At 36.0% G+C, this 21,517-nt stretch overlaps 2 protein-coding genes across 2 annotated transcripts; both read right to left on the reverse strand.

Moving 5' to 3' along the window:
• Nucleotides 1-1,415: 1,415 nt before the first annotated feature.
• mpp2a (MAGUK p55 scaffold protein 2a) lies at nucleotides 1,416-17,323 on the reverse strand. Its single transcript, XM_079865216.1, has 13 exons — nucleotides 17,249-17,323; nucleotides 11,991-12,039; nucleotides 9,659-9,759; nucleotides 9,211-9,363; nucleotides 8,962-9,117; nucleotides 7,413-7,640; nucleotides 7,002-7,133; nucleotides 6,029-6,131; nucleotides 5,108-5,176; nucleotides 4,837-4,998; nucleotides 4,033-4,235; nucleotides 3,606-3,734; nucleotides 1,416-3,534 (listed from the first exon to the last, which is right to left on the reverse strand). The coding sequence occupies exons 1-13, from the start codon at nucleotides 17,312-17,314 to the stop codon at nucleotides 3,358-3,360; spliced, it is 1,728 nt and encodes a 575-aa protein (XP_079721342.1). The 5' UTR covers nucleotides 17,315-17,323; the 3' UTR covers nucleotides 1,416-3,357.
• Nucleotides 17,324-17,966: 643 nt separating this feature from the next.
• Nucleotides 17,967-21,272, reverse strand: pyya (peptide YYa). The gene is made up of 4 exons (XM_079892219.1): nucleotides 21,099-21,272; nucleotides 20,246-20,433; nucleotides 18,858-18,938; nucleotides 17,967-18,284 (listed from the first exon to the last, which is right to left on the reverse strand). The coding sequence occupies exons 2-4, from the start codon at nucleotides 20,431-20,433 to the stop codon at nucleotides 18,260-18,262; spliced, it is 294 nt and encodes a 97-aa protein (XP_079748345.1). The 5' UTR covers nucleotides 21,099-21,272; the 3' UTR covers nucleotides 17,967-18,259.
• Nucleotides 21,273-21,517: the final 245 nt, after the last annotated feature.

Below are 21,517 nucleotides of genomic sequence, written 5' to 3' on the forward strand. Positions count from 1 at the left end.
AGAAAATTAGACAATTTAGGGCTGGAAAATGTGATTGTGATAAATAAAAAATAAAAATGAGCTGACCTGAATTTAAGCTAGATTAGTCAGTTCACTAAATGTCTCACTTGCAGACAGAAAAACACAATGCATTAACTCTATCACAGACAATAGGAGTTATTCCCACATGTACATTTACGCCAGGATAATTCTGATAATTCAGGATAATTATGGATGTGCTATTTTAGTGAAATTTAGCAATGAGTGACAGAAGCACTTAAAGCCAGAAAACGACAGGGACTTGCAGAAATAGAGACCGGGGATGGTTGTAACACTTTTTGCTTCAGCACTTATAACTCGCTGAATTTTTTAGCTTGAGTTCTCAAACTTTTATACAAAATAGGCTACCCACATTTGTTCACTACAAATGGAACCAATTCAGCCCTCTACTACAAGAGTTGATGTCAAATACATGGTGTTCCTTTGTTACAACCTACCCCACCACCGGGGTAGGTTGTAATACATGCTGGGGTAAGTTGTAACAGTTAGACAAAAGAAGTAAAAATGGATGCCATACCAATATTGTTCAAAAACAGATTTATTGAAATAAAAAAAGAATGTCTCTCTCTCTCAATAACATTTGTCTACTAGAACAAGACTTGTCAGTCTTTCTTTTTTCCATGCCCTAGTTATACTTTAAAACCATTAAAATCAAGAAAATTATTAGTTATATTCTTAGTAAGGGGGTGGTTGTAACACTTTTTAAATAAGTGTTACACACCCGTCAGCCAATGTTTAGCTAGCTGTATTAGCATAGTGGTTTGAAAGTAGCAGGGGGGAAATGCATCACATATTGCCTAAGCAACTACTGTTTAATCTAATATAAGTCATACAGTTTTATCTGCAATAGTACAGATACTAAACAAAATATAGTCTTGGTCAAAGATTTTACTTTTTGACCTCAAAATCATATAGTTTTTTCTCTATACATTCTGCATGTGCCTGTTTCCAGCCTTGACAATCACCATGATGGATCGGGTAGGAAGTAGGAAAATACTGAAGTGATCACATGACTCATTTTTTTTATCCCTAATTGGTGGAACTGATGGTGTTACAACTCTCCCTGTGTTACAGCCAGCCCCAGTCTCCCCTACCACAATGGCACTAATCAAAGTAAATCTAAAATCCTTCACTAGGTCATATTTGGTTGAAAATAAGTGATTACCTCTGTAATTTCCTGAAGATGATAATCCTTATTATTCAGAATGATATCTGATTCTTGCCTGTATGTTAGTGTCAATGTAGACAAAGTTCATCCATCAGCATTACAGATTTAAGCCAATAGGTGTATAAAAAAAAAAGGTGCTGTCAATATTTTGGGGGGATTTTGATGGAAAAGTCATGCATTAGTCATTAATTTTTTTCACACATTATTTCCCCAAACATTTTATTTCAGAAATCAGGCAATTTACACAGTGTTATTCTAATCATACACTGATTTTGCAAGTGAAACATGACTATACAGTATCTGCCTCTAGCTTATACCATTATCTGATATGTAGAAAATGTAATATCAATATCAAAACTAAAATCCAAATACCTTACACCTAGATATAAACAATAAAAAAACAATAAATAAATAATAGCTGCCAGAATTCAAACCAAATACCATTAGCATGAATGGTAATTGGTGAATATTAATTAGCACTTGAATTATGTTTGTTCATAATAAAAAATTAGAGAGGGTTTGCCTGTAAGAAAAAGAGACATTGTCATCCAATAAGCATATACAGCATTATAATAAATATGCAACAATGTTTTCAGTGAATAAGATCAGATACACAGATACATGCAGTGACAACATTTTACACCGACAGCATCCTCATAGATATCAACATAAAGGTCTTGATGTCATGCTCTAGCACTGTTCTTGCTTTCAATTCACAGATTCATTTCTAATTAGGGTGTAAACCTGATGTTTGGTCCTTTCAACTTTTTCAAACAAATTATTATTGCCACATTTTTATGTAGTATATGTAAATATAGCTGAATATGGTTGATATGGTGAACAAATCTACAAAAACAACCATCTGAAATCGATACACGACTGCATTCAGTGACACCTTCTGCCCAGTATTATATTATTATAAATATGATCTGCCTGCTGATTCGATTTCTCATGCTCCTATCAGTGTGTCTAAATAGGATCACATTTCTATATATTCCTGCCCAACATTTTAAAAAAGTACTGTAATGTGGATGTTTAAGAAACAAACTGTACAAAAGTCATGTGCCTGACACAACAACAGGAGCTGAAGCAAAATAGAACCTTATAATAAAAAATATAATTCAGAGATGAAACACTGTCCAATCATCTACCATCTATGTCATCAGAATTAATGTACACTAACCAGTGGATTGCAAAAAAACATAACTTGATAAATTTACTTCAGTTGCAAATCTGCAAAAGACTTCTTTTCAGAGAATATATATATCGTTCAAACCTTTGAACATTTTAGTTTTGAAAGTAGCCTATTATGCTCATCAAGGCTGAATTCATTTGGTAAAAATACAGTAGAAAGAGTAATATTGAAAATGTTATTACAGTTTAAATATTTTTGTGGAAACATTGATACATTTTTTTGTATTATTTGATGAATAGAAAATTTAAAAGAACAGCATTTATTTGAAACAGAAATCGTATGTAACATTATAGATGTTTTTACTGTTACTTTGAACCAACTTAATGCATTCTTGCAGAATAAAATTTATTTCTTTAAAAAAAAATCGAAACTTTTGAACAGAAGTTCATATATTGAATATATTGTTTATATTAAAAAAAATTGGTTTAAACATAAATCTAACAAAATTTTGAGTTTATGCTTAAAATAACAAAAAACTATTTGCTAATGGGGTATCATATTAATGATTAATTAAAGATATATTCTACAAAATATAGTTTTATCTTACGCAATGTTGTGTCTGAAGTAAATTTATCTTACCCTTAAATATTCTTTGAGGGATTATTTTTACTGGACAAAAAAAAAAAAAAAAAAGATTAAGACTAAGATTTTTTGTATGTAAAATTCAAAAATGAATCTTTACTTTCAAAATGTGTTTGAACAGAAATGTAAATACTCATGCTGTAAACAAAAAGATTTTGCGACAAAGACTGGCTAAATTCTGACACAAGATATTCTGGTTTTGAGGTTTGTATCAGGATGTGTTCGGAGAGGGTAGATGGTGATTTCACAGACACACTCACACCTGCACTCATAGAAGAGATCTCTCTGATCAGTCTTGGTACGAGGTTGATGATATAAACCAGGTAGCCCTGATATAAAGTGTCACATGAAACAATAGCTGCTATAGTGAGCTCTAAAAGACCCACCCAACCGGAACCCACTGCTGAGCTCCCTTTAACTGCTCTAAGGAGGATTTGAGGGTCCTGTACGCCTGTTCCAAATCGTCGTTCACTATGGTGAGGTCGAAGTAGTGCCCGTACACCCTTTCAATCTTGGCGCTCTCATCCACTGTCCTCTTTAGCTCTGCGTCCTGTTAAAAAGAGACATTTTTAGGATTTTTTATGAGAACCAAGTTTAGTAAACAGCTACTGTGGGACTTACTGTTCGTAGTTTGGTCGCCACTCCTGCCTCAATCCCAGATCTGTTTATGGTCTTAAGCACCTCAAACTCAGGGGCTTTGATGAACACCACATACGGCAAAAACTCTGATGTCCTGAGGACTTTTAGGGACTATGGAAAAAAAAATCAGAATCAAAACCTGGTTTTCATGACCTACTACAAAACAGCATCATAAAGGTTCCAAAAAAAGTTTATGGAAGAACCATTTAGGGTTTAAAAGAACCGTTTTCTTTTTAGAATGAAGAATATTTGAATAATCAAATGAACCTTTCACCACTGTAAAGAACCTTTTGTGCAATGGAAAGATTCCATGGAGGTTCTTCGTGGAACTAGCAATGCCAACAAAGAACTTTTATCTGTAATAGTTTATCGAATCTCATCAATGTTTAGAAAGTCAGAGGACCCTTACCTGTGGGTTGACGTCCAGGATGCAGATGCGTCCAGCCTCCACTACTTCATGGATGGAGTCGATCTTGGTCCCGTAGAGGTTACCATCATATTCACCATGTTCAAGATAGTGACCAGCTTTAATATCAGCTTCCATCTTACTCCGGGATGTGAAGGCATACATCATATTCTCTCGGTCTGCTGATTTGAGCTTCCTAGAGGTGTCTGCGGACATTGATACAAGAACAACCGAGTGGACATCAGATAATTCTTTATTATCTGTTTATTAACAGATTAGTGCAAACTAATTCTCACACTAAAGGGAATACTACATTCACACGGGATGTCCCGTTCAAACAGCAGCTTACAGTAGAGTCTCGAATACTTGCCTGTACAAATGAAAGTAGACGGGCTTTATGTTCACAGAAGTGGCTGAGCAAGAATTACAGACCGAAGCTTAAAGTGCGAGATAAGAATGAGTAGCTAAACGAAACATTTAATATTTGAAACCGGTTTACGGTAGAAATGTTAAACGACTGACAGGGATGCTAACTAATAAACTTGTGTCTAATTTCACCATTTTGAATTGAAAATAGGCCTAGTAATTCGTGACTGGCAATGTGACGAGACAAGAAACATTAACAAATACATTTTTATCACATTAGGCATAACTGTTATTATTATATTTTTTTAATTCTTAAAATGCATGCCTCCGAACTCCCCTAGCAAGCTTCATTTTGGGACCTCTTTAAAACCCTGCATATGGCCCTGGTCTGAACCCTCCTAAAACGGAGAATTGCACCCGATATACCCCGAGAAGACTCACAGGGGATGGTGGTGCCGTAGTGCTGAGGGTCTGACACTAGCAGCTTATTCTTCAGGCTTCGTCGGCCCACTCCAGGCGCACCCATCAGAATCAGAGTCTTCCTGCGAAACGGAGGGACTTTTGCAACCTCCTCATAGATCAGTAACTCATGCCTGTCAAAATCTTCCAGGGAATAAAAGAGAAATAATAAATCGCATAACAATACCAAGTTTGTTGAGTGTTGAGCGTCAAAAGACACAAGATATGCTTTTGAAGAAAAAGAAAACCTAACCTGCATTTTTTGTAGTCAGGTACATCATTTTCTTCTTCTTCTTGCCAACCATTCCAGTGCAGAGATTGGCTGCAATACACATGATATTATTTTTAGATAAAAACATTTACAGCATTATCGAATCTTAACTAAAGTTTGCACTTTTACTGTTTGCATTGCTGTGTGAATGTTTGATTAAAGCAGTGGTGCGAAGTCATTGGTCTGAAGGAGAAAAGTTCAGAGGAATTTAAGTTTATAAAGGCAGAGAGGCAACCGCTATTCATGCACTAGAACGCCGTTGCCTTGGCTGTTTTCTGCTTTTTCTTTTTCTGCTGATCTGCCCCACACTTTGAGAAGCACTGGATTAGATTAGACATAGTAATGGTTCATATTAAATCCACCAGGGGGCAATATACACAAATCAACCATTCAGTAGGGTAGATTTAAAAACAGTTGAAATTCATACTTTTATTCAGCAAGGACACATTAAATTGATCAAAATTGACAGAAAAGACATTTATAATGTTTCTTGAGCAGCAGATAAACATATTAGAGTGATTTCTGAAGGATCATGTGACATTGAAGACTGGAGTAATGATGCAGAAAATACAGCTTTGCCATCACAGGAATAAATTGTAATTTTGTAATAATAATAATATATAACGTAAGAGAGAAGAGAGAAAACTGACTACCAGTCAAAAGTTCAGAGTAATTACGATTTTTTTTATTAATCGAAGATATGGTAATACAGGGAAACAGTAAAACTGTAAAATATTATTACAATTTAAAATAACTGTTTTCTATTCAAATAAATTGTAAATGTAATTTATACCTGTGATGTCAAAGCTGAATTTTCAGCAGCCATTACGCCAGTCTTCAGTGTCATGATCCTTCAGAAATGTTTCTGAAATGATTAATTAATTAATCCATATATTTCTATACCTGCTGGTGACAGCTCAACATCTCTCTTCACAAAAGCTTTCCTCTTCTCCTCCAGAAGTTGACTGGGAATCAGGCCAGCACTGCCTCCCTCTACATGACGTGCCTGCAAAGAGATATATGACTCTAATGTACAGCTTTCAGAGGGTAATATTGTTGTATAATTATTCTATATCATAAACAAGCATATTTTTATGTGTGTTTGTTAGAAATTCCCTCGACTGAAATTTTAAAGAGATATCTTACATTTTAAATAAAAAGCAGATGTGACTTTAGGTCCTTTAAAAGTTAATAAACTATCTGGCATGTCATTTTAGCACAAAAATATTGTAGCGCTTCTAAGGCCCTGTTAACACCTGGTATTAAGATGCGTTTTGATGACCCGATCACAAGTGGACAACGCTAAATACAGGTGTAAACAGGGTCTAAAACGTTTTGAGCTTGTCCACTTCCAGAGGTAGTCGAAAACTCATTTGACTGGATTGCTTTCGTAGTGTAAATGCTCATGTGGTCGAATGCAATCGAACAGTCACAAAAGATCACACTCTCTGTCTACTGACCTAATGTATAAACATTATTTGAAGCGCGCTAGCCAGACGGGATTTAAACCCAAGTTTGGTTTGAAGATGAAAAACATACCAAGCACAATGTTCTCTCATAATTTCTGATTTCTAACATGCACTTGAGACTATCAGAGCAGAAACAAAAGCTGCTGCTCTCTGTAAGTTTTTCTGTTTATATGTAAATCGCATGAGCTTTTTTCATCTATTAGATCAAAAGATCTGAAAAAGTCCTTACACCCGCCCATAGAGGCTCCCCTCGAAAAAATCAGGACAGAAGTGGTTGAAAGTGGACAAAAGAGACGGATTAAAATACCAGGTGTAAACGGGAATGTGTCTCCCTCGACTACTTGATGTGATCGACCAAAACACATCTTAATAGCAGGTGTAAACAGGGCCAAAGTTGACCAACCAACCTGCCACCAGTTCACATCTTCCTGGTTCACAATCTGCAGAATGTCTCCACTTAAGAACATCAGTCCCGCCTCCTTGCAAGGGATGAGGTTGTCATTGGCAGGGTCATAATCAAAATGGCACTTTACAAAAACCTGTAGAGACAAGGATGAGAGTGATCCAGACTGAAATATAGTTTACAACTGAAAGTTAAAATGATACACCCCATCAAACAACCATATAAATGTAGTCTGGACAGATGATAAGATCAGGAGGTGGATAGTAGAACGCTGCTGAGACCGTCTATAACATGCTTCTACCTTCCAGCTCACGATCCTGTCTGATCTCATAGTAAACAAATCTGGCTTTAACTGAGAGCGACTCACGGGACTCACTCAGTGTCCCATTCTGTATTTAGGGGGAGGGGATGGTACCTGTCTCGGGGGATGTGGCTCCTGGTAGCTGGGAAGGATTTTGAGCACCACACTGCCGCTGGTCTCCTGCAGCATTTCCTGCAGCACACGAGGGTCGTCGCCCACCTCTCTCCCATTCACCTCTTTGATGATGTCACCCACGTGGAGCAGACCCTGCTGGTCGATCATCCCCCCGTGGAGAATACGTGCAATCACCAGCTCTCCGTTCTCAATACGGAACGTCACACCCTGACACAACAACATGAGATGAAGTCAGAAACTGGTGGTCAAAACACTGCAAGCACATTTTGAACTCGAGCAATGAATTTCCATGACTTTACCGTGACGTTTTTATATTAATTTACTATTTAGCATACCAACAAAAACTGTATATTCATTGTAGAATTTCATATAATAAATATTTTTAGAGTAAAACATTTTTAAACAATAAAATATTAATATTTTCTAATTTTTAGAGCAAGCAAAACTACGAATTTCATTTAATCCTATTGTTATGCTCTGATCAAAAATATAATATTAGTATTATAATATAATATTATAATTTAATAAAATATTACTATTAAATGCAAATATATTTATTTAATATATACATTAATATACAATGTAATTGTTACTATGGAAATTTTCTATATGAAATCTATTTTTAATACATAATGTGCATTAATCTCATATTTAGGAACAAAGCATAAGCATATTTAGTTTAGTCCTTTCATTATGCTCTGCTCTAAAATATAATATTTGTATTATAATTTAATATAACATGACTATGATACGTAAATATTACAATATCATGAATAATTATAATAATTGAATTACTATACAATGTATATTCACTACAGAAAATTTGTATAATGTTTATTAATCACATGTTTTAGAGCAGAGTATTACTATAAATTAAATGTAATCCCATCATTATGCTGTGCTCTGAATAATATTAATTATTATATGGAAATATGATAATACAATATATAATTATATAATTTAATTAAAGGTATAGCGGAGGATTTTCTTTTTCCAGGTGGATCATCAGGACTATTGGTCCTCCTAAGTGTCAATCATTCTGGTGATATGTTTACGTAAGGCCATCGTACGTGCTCGTGCACACGATTCACACGATGGCGTGCGCTCAAAACACAGGTTGGGCTTCCCACTGATGCCTCAGTCGCGAAGTTTCTACTTGACAGGTAAAGTTTGGCATGCTATTTGGAGAAATCCATTTAAAATCACTGCTAGTAAAAGTTAATGTAAGCTATGATTAGCTCGTGCATACGTTTAATAGGCGTTCCCTCTCGGGAGCAGGTATGTGCAGTGTTGCGCATGTGCATTTTTTCAAAAAGTGGAGAGGGCGGTTCTTTTCTAAAATTCGGGAAAATCCTCCGCTATACCTTTAATATACAACGTATATTCACTACAGACATTTTGTATAATGTATAATCTCATATTTTAGAGCATGACCATACATTTTTATTTAATCCTTTTGTTTAATATAATATTAGTATTATCATTTAATATAACATTACTACAAATTATACACTGAATGTGGTCTCACCAAGTGTTCTCCAGCCACTTTGCGGATGCCCACCATCCGGATGGCATCAGCTGGCACGGGTACGCTGTTGATGGGCGGCTCCATGAAAGTGCAGGGGCTCGGGGGCGGAGTCTCACACGTCTGAGAGGCCACAGAGTCGTGGGTCTCCAACAGAGACTGATCATCACAAGCATAGTGTGTCAGACATAAATACAGACAGTGTATTACTCTCGTTTCATTTCACAGGTTTGTTGAGCTGCAGCTGTGTACCTGGAAGTGCGGCTGGTTGAGAATGAGTGACAGCTCTGCGGCGGTGTTGCTGCGGTGTGTAAAGGGGCTCAACTCTCTCAGGATGTCCTGCACCAGCTCCACATTATTGTCCCTGACGGCCTCCAGCCGTGTCTCCTCCAGACTCTCTGCACTCTGGGAGATAATTCAGGTTTTAAACAACATATTAATCATCTATTATTAGTTTGCTACTATTTCTTTTGACAACTGTGTGTGTGTGTGTGTGTGTGTGTGTGTGTGTGTGTTACTTTCAAATTTCAATTTAAAGTACTTATTTACATACAATATTGCCAAAGCATTATACATAAATGACAAGAAAAAAGAAAATGTACAATGTTACAATACCCAAACAGCCATTTAATAAGTGGGATAATGAACAGTTTTCTTTTGGGTCTGGAATTGCCCTACTGTATGCAGAAAGAAAACTGACCACAGGGCTCTCCATGATACCCTTGAGGAAGATGAGGTCCAGGTCATTGGCAGTGGCAGAGCTGGTGCTGTCACTCAGTGTGTCCAGCATCTGCGGCACTGCTGGGGGGGATAGAGACATGATTATGTAGCTGCTTATGAGATACTGTGCTGTTTGATCAAACACACACTCACAATCTGTTAGATAATTATATATTCACATATGGATGATATTAGGTCTTTTTTTTAAAAGTACAGCTCAACTGTTAGGGCTACATGAAATATGAATTTGTAGTGAATCCGTTTTGTTTTTTTTGCCAGACATTTGCCACAGTTTTTCCAGAACACTACATTTTTGTCAGGCCAGTAAGAAAGATTTCTTGAACTATGCCTTTAACTATTGAAATTTGACTGGGAGTGTATATGATATGATGTAGAGGGTTTACACTACAAGACTGACCTTTTAGGGTAGATCACAGACCCTTAATCTATGAGTTTCTTCAGAATCACACAGTATGTATTAGCAGACACTACAGGGCAAGAAAATGTCAAGTGGACACTCTAAAAAAAAAAAAAAATGTTTTTTACAGTTCTATTTAGAACTGTATCGTCTTGAAGAACCCTTTATATGCTGAAATGGTTCTTTGTGTTAGAGTTCAGGGTTCTTTCCCGCCTTTTTGTTTTTCAAATCTGTAACTGTCAAAGCCTCCTCATTACTGCTTTTCTGGAGCTCAGATACAACTACAAAGTCTGTCAACACACTCTCAACAGGTAAATTAATTATTTCTTAAAATGTCAATACATTTTGTCACTTTTGTTTTTAAATACTGTAACTGGTTTCCTACCAATCATGTCTTTTTCTCTTTTAAGTTTAACAGAACATGTAAGTGTGAGTAGCTCTGTTCAGTTAAGGATATAGGCTCCTACTCATCTCTCTCCTCTCCACAAAGTAACAGAGATACTGAATTTATGATCCATATTGTTAAAAACCTTTTTTTTAATGATTATTTTATGCCTAAAACACAGTAACAAAAAATATTATATCACTTTTGATATCCCATGACTTTATATCACATCAACTGTTGTTAGAGCAAGGTCATTTTTGCTACAATTTGCCATGTCAATAAAAAAATAAATGTACCTAATTGACACAACATTTAATGTAAAATCTAAGACCAGGCAGATAAAGGACTAAAAAAACATATTAATAAATAATATATAAAAAATAATATAATACTAACAATTATAGTTTGAAGATACTAATATACTAATATTAATTACAATAAACTATTGTTTAAAATTAGGCCCTATATAACACTTTCAAAGCATGGTTCTTCATGGAACCTTATAAAAAGGGTTCTATTTAGCAACAGAAAGGGTTCTGCTATTGTTACAAGCCAAAGAACCCTAATTTGGTACTGTTTAGAAGCATTTTTCTTAAGATGCAGGGCATGATCTCACTAAAGCTGGGTTTCCCTGCTGTGCCAGCCATCTTTGGCACAAGTGTCTCCATGTTTACAGCGCCAGGAAAATCTTCACCACAATTAAACTACCTTCACTGATTTTGTATTTCATCTATTCTGTAATTCATATTTTGATCTGTACCGTTTTGGCTCGACTTCAAATTCTTTGAATGAACAGAGCCACAGCTCTGTTGTGGCTACTGCTTATGCCAAAGGCACAATACAACACTAGTGTGCTGTATTGACGCTAAACCATCTGCATTAGGGTCCAAAGAATTGCAAAGAAATACATATATGCTGTAAATAAATACTTTTATATTAGATGTTCATTTTAGATATTCATTTAAAAAAAAATCTTTTTGGGGGGGTATCTCCCAAGGGTTGATTTTCATTAAAAAAATAACCAAAACTTTTTTCATTTTGCTATATGAAGATCACATTAAAACAACATTTGTAAACAATGTTAAAACAACACATTAAAACAACACATTAAAACACTGGAAGCATTTCATCATGCATTTATCCTTTGTGTGGAAAATAACAAAAAAAAAAATTATTTGGTCTATTTAGGATGGACAAATTCCTAGTTATGACATTAAAATAAGCAAGACAAAGGAGTTGAAAAAAAAGTGCCATTTCATCACCATTATTTCCATCACATAATGCAGTTATGCAACAAAATACATAATTTGAAATGTGATAGAAATGACACTGGTGGAAATATTCACAACAGTTTAGAAAAGGTGACAAAAATCTTCTGTGATGCATGTATGTTCACTTTTAAACATTGTTATTGGACACATCAAATAAACTAGAGACAGTGTGAACAGTTTAAGAGTTATTTTATAAAAGTCCACAGGGCCAAAAACACTCTTAGATGATGACACTTACCATGCTCTGTGCCGGTGGCTGCCACAGGCATGATGTTTGAAATCTGCAACTAAAGCATCAGAGAGAGAGAGATTTAACATTAATATTTTACATCATTAGGACTAGAGGATAAAGTACAAACAAAGAAGATATGGGGAATAAAAATAAATGTAAAAGAGTGGGGCATTTACTAGTAAGCTTTGCTAAGTTGCTATGGCGATATATACAATAAAATGAGACATGCAGTCTTTGTGTGCCTGTTGAGAGGTGGGAGGGAGAGAATGAACTGTTTTTAGGGGGGTGCTTAGATTCAGCCGTGTCCTCAAAATGAAACAATGACAGGGAGCAGGTGCACCAGTCGCAGGAGGAGCGAGGGGAGATGGACTGGGGGAGCGACAGAAGCGCTGAGAGTAAGACTGAAAGGTTTTATATGTATTTATTATACAGCTTTCTGGAATACTTGTTTCAGATTGGTCAATCGCTGCATTCTACTGTTTCTGTATAATTAACTAAACTGGATAATTGACTGTTGTTCCAGGCAATAGATTAACTCCACTCCATTTCTTCCCATATAATAAAATAATTTCTAACAACCAAATCAATATTTCATGTCCATTTATTTGCTAATTAGAAGGATAATGTTCTGCCTGCTGGTCATTATAGTCAAATAGCTTATGCATTATGACAGAGAGACAGACAGACAGACAGACAGACAGACAGACAGACAGACAGACAGACAGATAGATAGATAGATAGATAGATAGATAGATAGATAGATAGATAGATAGATAGATAGATAGATAGATAGATAGATAGATAGATAGATAGATTCCCATATGTTCCTGCTCTGAAACTCTGTAAATGGTATCCCAGTAAGCAAGATCTTCTTTCTCCCTCTCATTTGCTCTCTCTCTCTCTCTCTCTCTCTCTCTCACACACACACACGCACACATGCATGCACATGTTGGGAGTCAATGTTTTATGGAGAATTTTCATAGAAATAATATTTTTTTTTATACTGTACAAACTGTATATTGTATCTCCTAACCCTATCCCTACCCGTAAACACAACTCTCACAGAAAACTTTTTTACATTTTCAAAAAGAGAGAGAGAGAGAGAGAGAGAGAGAGAGAGAGAGAGAGAGAGAGAGAGAGAGAGAGAGAGAGAGAGAGAGAGAGAGAGCTCATCACGCCTCATCAAACTATAAGGCAAACAATTATTTTCTTGGTCTAGACATCTGTTGTGTTTCTCACGAACAGGAGCTGCACTGTCAATCATATTGCAAAACAGGATGCACTGTAATGAATGTATGTACTGATACAGCACACAGAGGGCAATAAATTAGCCGTGTTTACTCTAGAGACGATTACACTGCCTTCACTACTTAAGGTCAAAGACAGATCTTCCCATTGGAACATTAACAACACACCGTTCTACTAACATTATGAGAATTTCAACACAAATTATGGGAACGAAAAAATATTCCTCAAAAATCCCATGCAACCATTTTCACATACACTGTATGACGGAGGTGGTTGCTATAGCGATTCCTTTTCCCCCCCCCCACGTTACGTAGGTTATGAGCTGAGTGGCTAGCCTACTTCCCTAAAGGGGAAAGTAGCTGCCTAACATACCGCACAGAATTGAAGCTGAATTCCAGGAAGTCGGAACGTCTTACTTAAGAATCTGAATGCTTATTATGCAGATAGTTCACCAAAAATGAAAATTCGGTCATCATTAATCACCTTCATTCCAAACCTGTATGACTTCCTCTGTTTTTTTTAAAGGAGATATTTTGAAAAATGTCTCTGTGTTTTTTTCTTTCTTGTCTATACAAAGGAAGTCAATTGGTACCACAACTGTTTGGTTACCAACATTCTTCAAAATTCCTTTTGTGTAAAGGTTTGGATTGACATGAGAGTAAATGATGACAGAGATGAAAACACTTTGAACATGACACATTTAAATAACACCAGAACAGTCCTGAAATATCTTCATATAGAGTCAGTCAGTTCTCTATATGTATGAGGTAGAGGATAAACAAGGTCAAATAAGCCCGCTTTTGACACTCTGCTTTTAGGAATAAAAAAAAAAAAAAAAAAATTTTTTTGCATTTCACCTCTGCTCTAGCTTGTTTCCTAGTCTAGCTTTCTAATAAACCTGACATTGTACACTATTAATAATGCTGGCTAGGACAAATTGCTTATTTTAAATGGCTTATGGACAAGCTGTGTGTGTGTGTGTGTGTGTGTGTGTGTGTGTGTGTGTGTGTGTGTGTGTGTGTGCGTGTGCGTGTGCGTGTGTGCGTGTGTGTGTGCTAAATGCATAAATATAAATATGTAAATATAAATTCCTGGAAGAACTCTGATGACTGATGACTTATTCTATCCACTTTATAAAAATACATTGATTTTGCTGGGCCATGAAATAAAATCATTTTTAAGCTAAGGAAATTATGAAAAACATTTCCACATTTTGGTTCTAATAATTGCAATATACATAGTTTAATTATTTTAATAATCTAAAGAAGAAAACACAAAACATTGGATCTTTGATCATGTGGCTGTGTGATGCTAGTGTGAATCTGTTGTTTATGTAGCTGAGATCAGTCCTGGTGGGATGGAGAGGTCAGACTTCACACACACCTCCGTTTCATTCTCACACTCCAGCTTATTCACAAGCATGACAAGGCTCAGAGTGATGCTGCTATACTGCGATAAAGTGTCAGTTCAGTTCAGTTCAGTTCAGTTCAGTTCAGGCAAACACAGACACTCATTTAAATGGAGTCTAGTGTCTCACTCAGCTCATTTCCAGCAACTCCTTTGTTAAAAACCAGTCTTTATTAAGGGGTGTTGGCTGTGCTTTCTTTGAATATATAGGTGTTGTGAACGCCTCAAGCGCTTCTGATTTCTGATTGTCCACTAGTTACCATCTTTAATCACAGAGCACCTCAGGGCTCCATCTTCTCGCTTTTATTAACCCACACAAAACAAACAGATTTTATTGTTAACCTACAGGCACACAGCTTGAGAATAACAGGACATAAATTGCTCCTCTAAAACTTTAAATATTAAACACCACAGTTAGCAAAATATTAGCATAAATGTTGCTGGGCCAAAAACAAAGCAAAGCAAAATATCATGTCAAAACTTAAAAATAATAAAATATAAAATACACAGCGGGCCCAATATATATTTGATCCATAAATCACTTAAAATGTCTGAATAATATGGAAATAATTGATGCTAGCTCTTTCCAAGAGTCCAAATCAGTGTTATTTTAGTATCTGAGACACTATTATAGTTTTTACGAATATTTTGGAATTGTTTTATATTTATTTATTTTTTCATTTTCGTTTTAGCTTAAGTTTTAGTAACTTTGTTTTGCCATTGTTTGTTAAAAATGTTTAGTTTTTTTTACAATATTTCTATACAGATTTTATTCATTTTTATTTTGTTTTCAGTTTTAGTTATTTTAGTACATCAAGTTAAACTAAATAAAAATGAAAATATTTAATTGTATTTCAGTTAACGTTTTCTTTTTTAAGTAACAAATATGTGTTCTTAAGGTTTTAAATCATTTAGAACAGGTATTGATTAAAAGTAATAGATTTTTTTTTTTAAAACAGTACACCTCAAAAACAAAGCAAACTACATTGATCGACTAAAAATCATGGATATGTTTTCGCTTGCCTTGTGTATTAGCTTATATATATATTACATTTAGTATTTAACATATCTTTTAAATAATTCATCAATATAATATTATTTAACTAGATTTGCAATAATATCTGAAAATTACTCCTAAACTCCAAAAACAGCCATAAATAAAATAAAAAACGCTCTGTCAACTGCCCGAAACTCTCTCAGACTGGCTTTAGCTGAAGGGTCTACTAATGGTTGATGTCAATTCCCATGGAGAGCTGTCAGCCAAACATGGGATATGCTCAAGCTCACATTTCAATCTCATTACCAATCAGACTGCTCCAGTGTGTTTTGGCTAGGTGTGAATGCAAACTCAGCATCTGAGTGAGATCCCCTGAGAGAAGGCACGAGGGGGTCTTCCTCTAGCCCTTTATAAAAGGGAGGGGTGGTGAATTTATCATGTATTGGCAACTCTTGAGGCCCCCACCTCTTCCATTCCCATCCTTCCTGCAGACCCCGCTGAGCCCCCCATGCTAATGACACCCTGGTCTGGTCCAGCCCACATCACAAGCAGCCACGCTCTCCATCTGCTCCCTTTGAGCCAGAAAAAGGCATGGCCCATCTGTCTCAAGCACAGACAAATACATATGCGTCCCCTTTAAGGAACCATAACAAGAAACTGAGACTATGCCAGATTATTCTCTGCATTTAATCACCTGGTTTTGACAGCACATAAATAATAATAGGCATTAACGCTTTAAATCTGCTAGTGTAATGGTATCATAAATAAGTTTTCAGTCACCAGACACAAAATAAAAGCACCACCAACTATCATGTTTTTATTCCTTTGTGCTTTAATAAAAAAAAATTATATTGAATAGGTGAACTAGGCAACAAACTCCACTATGGTTTCGAATACAATTACAAAATGTCTGACCAGAAATTAAGTGTAATATATAAGGACATATAGGGGCGATTTCGGACACAGCTAGTAAAACGTCCCAGAGCTGTTATAATAAATATGCGACTTCATGGAATTCGACCAATCACATTAGAGGACCAGAACTAATTGCTGCAGCCTATAATAATGTCTCCTTTACTTTTTAGAGCTCTCATAATAAGATGCTCTTCATAATAATGTTTCAGTTATTTAGCCTATACCTTTGTTACATCCTTAATAAATTATAGCTCAATTCATAGGCACTAGAAAGTGTATTTCTACATCCTGATCACAGGTTCTCCTGCAGTTATTTGGTGAATAACTGTGAAATAGGCTAAGTGCTGATGATAAGGAAAAAAATAGGTTCAAGAATTTCACTCACCGCCAACAATATGGACAGAAGCGATACCAACAAATATCTGATGCAGTCCTCAATTACACTAATTAGCATTCACATTTCACTTAAATTTGATGAATAAAAGAATATCATGCCAATGAATATCAATGAATATCACCCCCCACCCCCTCCTAACAGTGAAACGTTAACAACAATAAGACGACAACACTATACTATACAGTAGATGAAACAACTATATGGTTTGTATCCCTCAATGGAATATACGTTTAGAGGGCTACATCAACTCACAAAATACGCAATTTTTAAATGATTTGTCTAATAAAAAGAGATACTAACCTTTCCCGTATAGCTTCGTTGCGTTGTTTTGATTCTAAGAGAGGTGTCTAACCCGCTACAAAGCATCAAATCAGAATCTAGTCATTGCGTACACATAAAGGGGCAACGCTCAAATGTCTCAGAAGGTGGGACCCACCCAGCCGATGTTTAGCTATAGGGCCGCGTTTACAATAGAATGTTCTCGACAGCCCGCTTTAAATGTTCTCCATTCATTTACATAACAGTGGCATACAGTTGAGTAATGTGCATTTGCAGGTTCAACAGTGAACATTTATTCTGCTAAATGTGTTTAAAATAAGTCGAGACCATCACGTCATTAAATAAATACTAGGCCTACCAAACAGAGTGACTCTAAGTGTTATTATTTGTCATTCATATACATTTTGCTGTTAAAAAAATTGTTTGAGCAGTTGTTTTTGTAGAATGAGATGTTAGCAATGACTTGTGGTAAAAAGAGAAAAATATAGGATTTAGGTATTTTGCCTAAATGTTATTGACGTGTGGAATCTAAAAGAGTTTTATTTTATGTTACAGGAGGGACATCTGCTGGTCATTTAGAAATAACCTCATAAAGAGAACAACTAGGTATTTCGAAAATGTACTACGATCAGACTATATTATATTAAATAATAATAAAAACTTAAAATAAACCTAACTTGTCATTTGTCTTTGGTACAGCCTTTTCAAAAAGCACCAGAGCAAAATAAATAGCCAAATTCATCCAATAAACTTTTAATCACATAGAATAATTTACATGGTACAAACGAAAAAGCATAATTTCTGAATGACACAATGATGTATACACATATACACTTCCATTGATAGTTCCTATTATAATATATTATGTACAGTTGTTAATGATATTTGTTCTGTGCGCACCAAAGAAAAAAGATGATGTATAATAAAGAGGTGGACGAGGTTGTCTGATGTTCTCATTTAATTGTCTGGAGGTTTTCTGTGGGAGGCACAGGTGGGCTTAGCTCAGGACAGTGAACACACAGTCACTGAACTTCACCACATATAAGAGTCATCATATCTGAAAGAGACAAATGTAAAAAAATAAATAAACAATCAACTTTTTTTTCTTTTTTTTTTACTGACATCAATATAGTTTATTCCCTATTCCGATTGTTTACACTGATAGTATTTAACCTTTAAATCTTTACATCTTCTAATTTGTGCTGCAATTTCTGTCAGTCTATTACAGTTTTCAATTAGCTAGCACAGTGTGACTTTTTATTTTGAGGCCTAATAAGGGCTGTTAAATGTCAAGGCCTCTCAAATATTCACTGTGCGTCATGTTCCCTAACCCACTCCCTTCCTGACGGACAGAGAGAAAGAAAGCCAGGGATCCATCTGTCCCCTTATTCCTCAACAGGTGTGAAAAAATCATGAGTTGTCCTTCTTCCCATTAACACACAACCTATCACCCTTTGTTACTGAGTTCCTGGAGGATTTAAAAAAAAAAAAACTGCATTCACCCAAAATACCTTTAGAATACCATGTAAATCAGGAAAATTTGGTTTATCTGTTTTATTGTTGTAAGTATACTAACAAGCCCATTAGCAATTAACATTAAAATTGCAGCTAAAGTAAAAAAGACTCCCACCTTGATCTCTGTTTGCGCTCTGTATCGTCCCCGAACAGCAGCTCTGCCATCACGTCTTCCGAAGTGGACCTTTTCCCATACCTGCATGTAAGAAATATGACAATTTATTCCCTCATTACTTCACTCCATCCGTGTATCTTAGCTGGGAACATTTCAGTACTGAAATAATGAACTCAAATTGCTCACACAGTGAGCTCACTGTGGTGTGTGAAAGTGTCAGAAAGTGAAAAGAACTAGTCAGCCCACTTTATCTGTCAGACACCAATCACCGATATAAATACAAACTGTCTTTTCACCCCAGACGTTATGAATCTAATTTAGCAGTTAGATGTTTTTTTGACTTCTTGAAAGCTGAATGTGCTTGAGACATGTCACCTATAGACTCTGACATTTATCTCACAGATTATATGAATGAAGCCTCTATATCTTTAGAAAAAACACGAATGTCAGTTATAGAGAACATTTAGTGGAAATGGAGCGAAGAGTTTGAATATGGACCTGAGACAATTGAGTAGTTTTACTCTCAGAACAGCATCTTCTAGATGAATAGGCCTATGCTGAAAACAAGATAAAAGTGCATTGGTTTGGCACTCGAATAAAAAAGCAATTTCATGCTCAGATTACTCCTCAATAGATGCCTACAAGCAACATCAATGAGTCTGAGACTAAACTAATGTTCTAGCTATTTCTGAAACATGAGCTCTACAGAATCCCACCTGCTCCCTGTTACGGACATCGGCAATACTTTGTGAAGTGGCCGACATTCATTTAATGTAGTCACGACTGTGACATACTCATGGTTTAGCTGCTTGAACCATCACGTCTGTTTGTTTTATCTCAGATAGGCATCACAGATTTTCCTTTTGACCTCTTATACAGGCAAAACTTTAGGTTCTTTGGTGGACTAACAGAGTATGAAGCCCTGGAATAAAGGTGTATTGTGGGGAGAGAAAATAATTTACTGTAAATGTTTTTATTGGAATGTGTTGCTCATAGTCCTAAATGTCAAAGGCCTGTTAGACTATAAATATGTAAATAAATGTAGTCCTCTATAGGACAGGGCTGCAGAGAAACATCAATCCATGACAGATGAGAACCCTATTCAATCTTTGAGGCTTCTCCGAGGTGCATCTGTTGGGTTTTATCACTCTGATTTGTTATATGAAGAGCCTTTGGCTACTGAAAAGTGGACCATAATGCAATTTCAGAATCATATTGCAGAACTTAGTCATTTGTCCTGATGTATTAATGGGAGACGGTGCACTGACACTAACGGGAAATGATTTTTTTTTTTATCATGGTCACCTGGTCGGGTGATAATAAGAACATTTTAAGCAAACGTAATAGCTACAGGTGCGTTTGTATGATACAGCGCGTGTCTTTCTCACCGTTGTCTCGTGATGAGGTTGATGTAGTGTCTTAGCGCGGTGTAATATTTGGCGAGTTCCTCCGGAGCAGCGTCGTCTCCAGGATTCTCTGGTTTAGGCGGATAGGCGTCCACAAGCGTCCCGAGACACAGGAGCACGCAGAAGAGGAGAGTAGCGATGACGGTCCAGGGCTTCAGCATGACAGCCATCTGAAAAATACAACTCGCCTTTAATTTCCTTGCATAAACCAGCGTTTTATAAAACGTCTGAATGGATCTAAGTGAGGGAGCGACAACAGGTGGGAAAGCGTATTTGAAATGCATATATAGTATATAGACTACACTGCAGTCAACACGATTGGAAAAACTTACAAAATATCTCTTTGAAATTCGGAATTATTTGTCAGAATTATCATTTGAGAATCAATCGAAAGTTAAAAAAAAAACAAAAAAAACCAGCTGAGATCAAGACGGTTTGAACTGCATAAAGCAATGAATCACTTTAGTTTACGTAGCATACGATACCAACTTTTGTGAAACGATGGAATAATTACGAATAATAATAATAAAAAATGTTCTGTTAATCTAATCTATCGCGCCTTTTTCCTAGCAGATAATTACAAGTAGTAGGCTATGATGAACTTGGACTAATTGTGTCTGCTGTCCATGGTGCTGAATGTGCTCGTACTGACAAAAATGACATATACTGTGAAAACATATTTTGTATATGCAATAGCAAACTCCTAATGAATCTAACATTAATTAAAACAATCATGCCTATATTTCCCACAGCACTTCAAGTCAAATTTAGCACGTAACGTAACTTCTGATTTGGCGCCTCCACATGCAGAATGATGATCACAATAAAAACTTACTTTCAGCAGTTTAAGAGTTTAGGTGCAGTTATTTCTCTGGACTGGAACTCTGAAGATTCTTTTTCCAATCTTCTTTTTGCGTCTCCCGAATCTTTGTGAGGTCTCTCAGCAATAAGAAGTTACACTCACGGATCTGTCCTGCCTGCACCTCGAGTGCTTTATATACAGTGCTGCGCCTTGCGTAAACACGAGCCGGGCGGTGGAAATGACAGTAGCGCTGCCCCCAACTCCACATCATATACGTCAATCATAAACACATTCGTAATACAACTCACGAGACATTTTCATCAAGATCATTGCTGATGTTCAGTTGCAGATCAGTTTTATTGAATATGAGACGTAAGTTAAAATGGACATCTATGACATCCTTGAAGTTTATATGATTTTTTTTTTCATGAAAGTTTCTTATTAAATATGTA

Source organism: Squalius cephalus (genome assembly GCF_949319135.1).
Source record: "Squalius cephalus genome assembly, chromosome: 1".
Lineage (NCBI taxonomy): Eukaryota > Metazoa > Chordata > Actinopteri > Cypriniformes > Leuciscidae > Squalius > Squalius cephalus.

What these genes read in the sequence shown, in the direction of transcription:
- mpp2a (XM_079865216.1), bottom strand. Translation starts at nt 17,314, where the DNA reads ATGCTTTGTAGCGGGTTAGACACCTCTCTTAGAATCAAAACAACGCAA. An exon ending in TCCTGGACGTCAACCCACAG is followed by an intron (nt 3,735 to 4,032) that starts GTAAGGGTCCTC and finishes TTTTTTCCATAG; the next exon opens with TCCCTAAAAGTCCTCAGGAC. An exon ending in TGGCGACCAAACTACGAACA is followed by an intron (nt 3,535 to 3,605) that starts GTAAGTCCCACA and finishes TCTTTTTAACAG; the next exon opens with GACGCAGAGCTAAAGAGGAC.
- pyya (XM_079892219.1), bottom strand. Translation starts at nt 20,433, where the DNA reads ATGGCTGTCATGCTGAAGCCCTGGACCGTCATCGCTACTCTCCTCTTC. An exon ending in AACCTCATCACGAGACAACG is followed by an intron (nt 18,939 to 20,245) that starts GTGAGAAAGACA and finishes TCTTACATGCAG; the next exon opens with GTATGGGAAAAGGTCCACTT. An exon ending in GAGCGCAAACAGAGATCAAG is followed by an intron (nt 18,285 to 18,857) that starts GTGGGAGTCTTT and finishes TGTCTCTTTCAG; the next exon opens with ATATGATGACTCTTATATGT.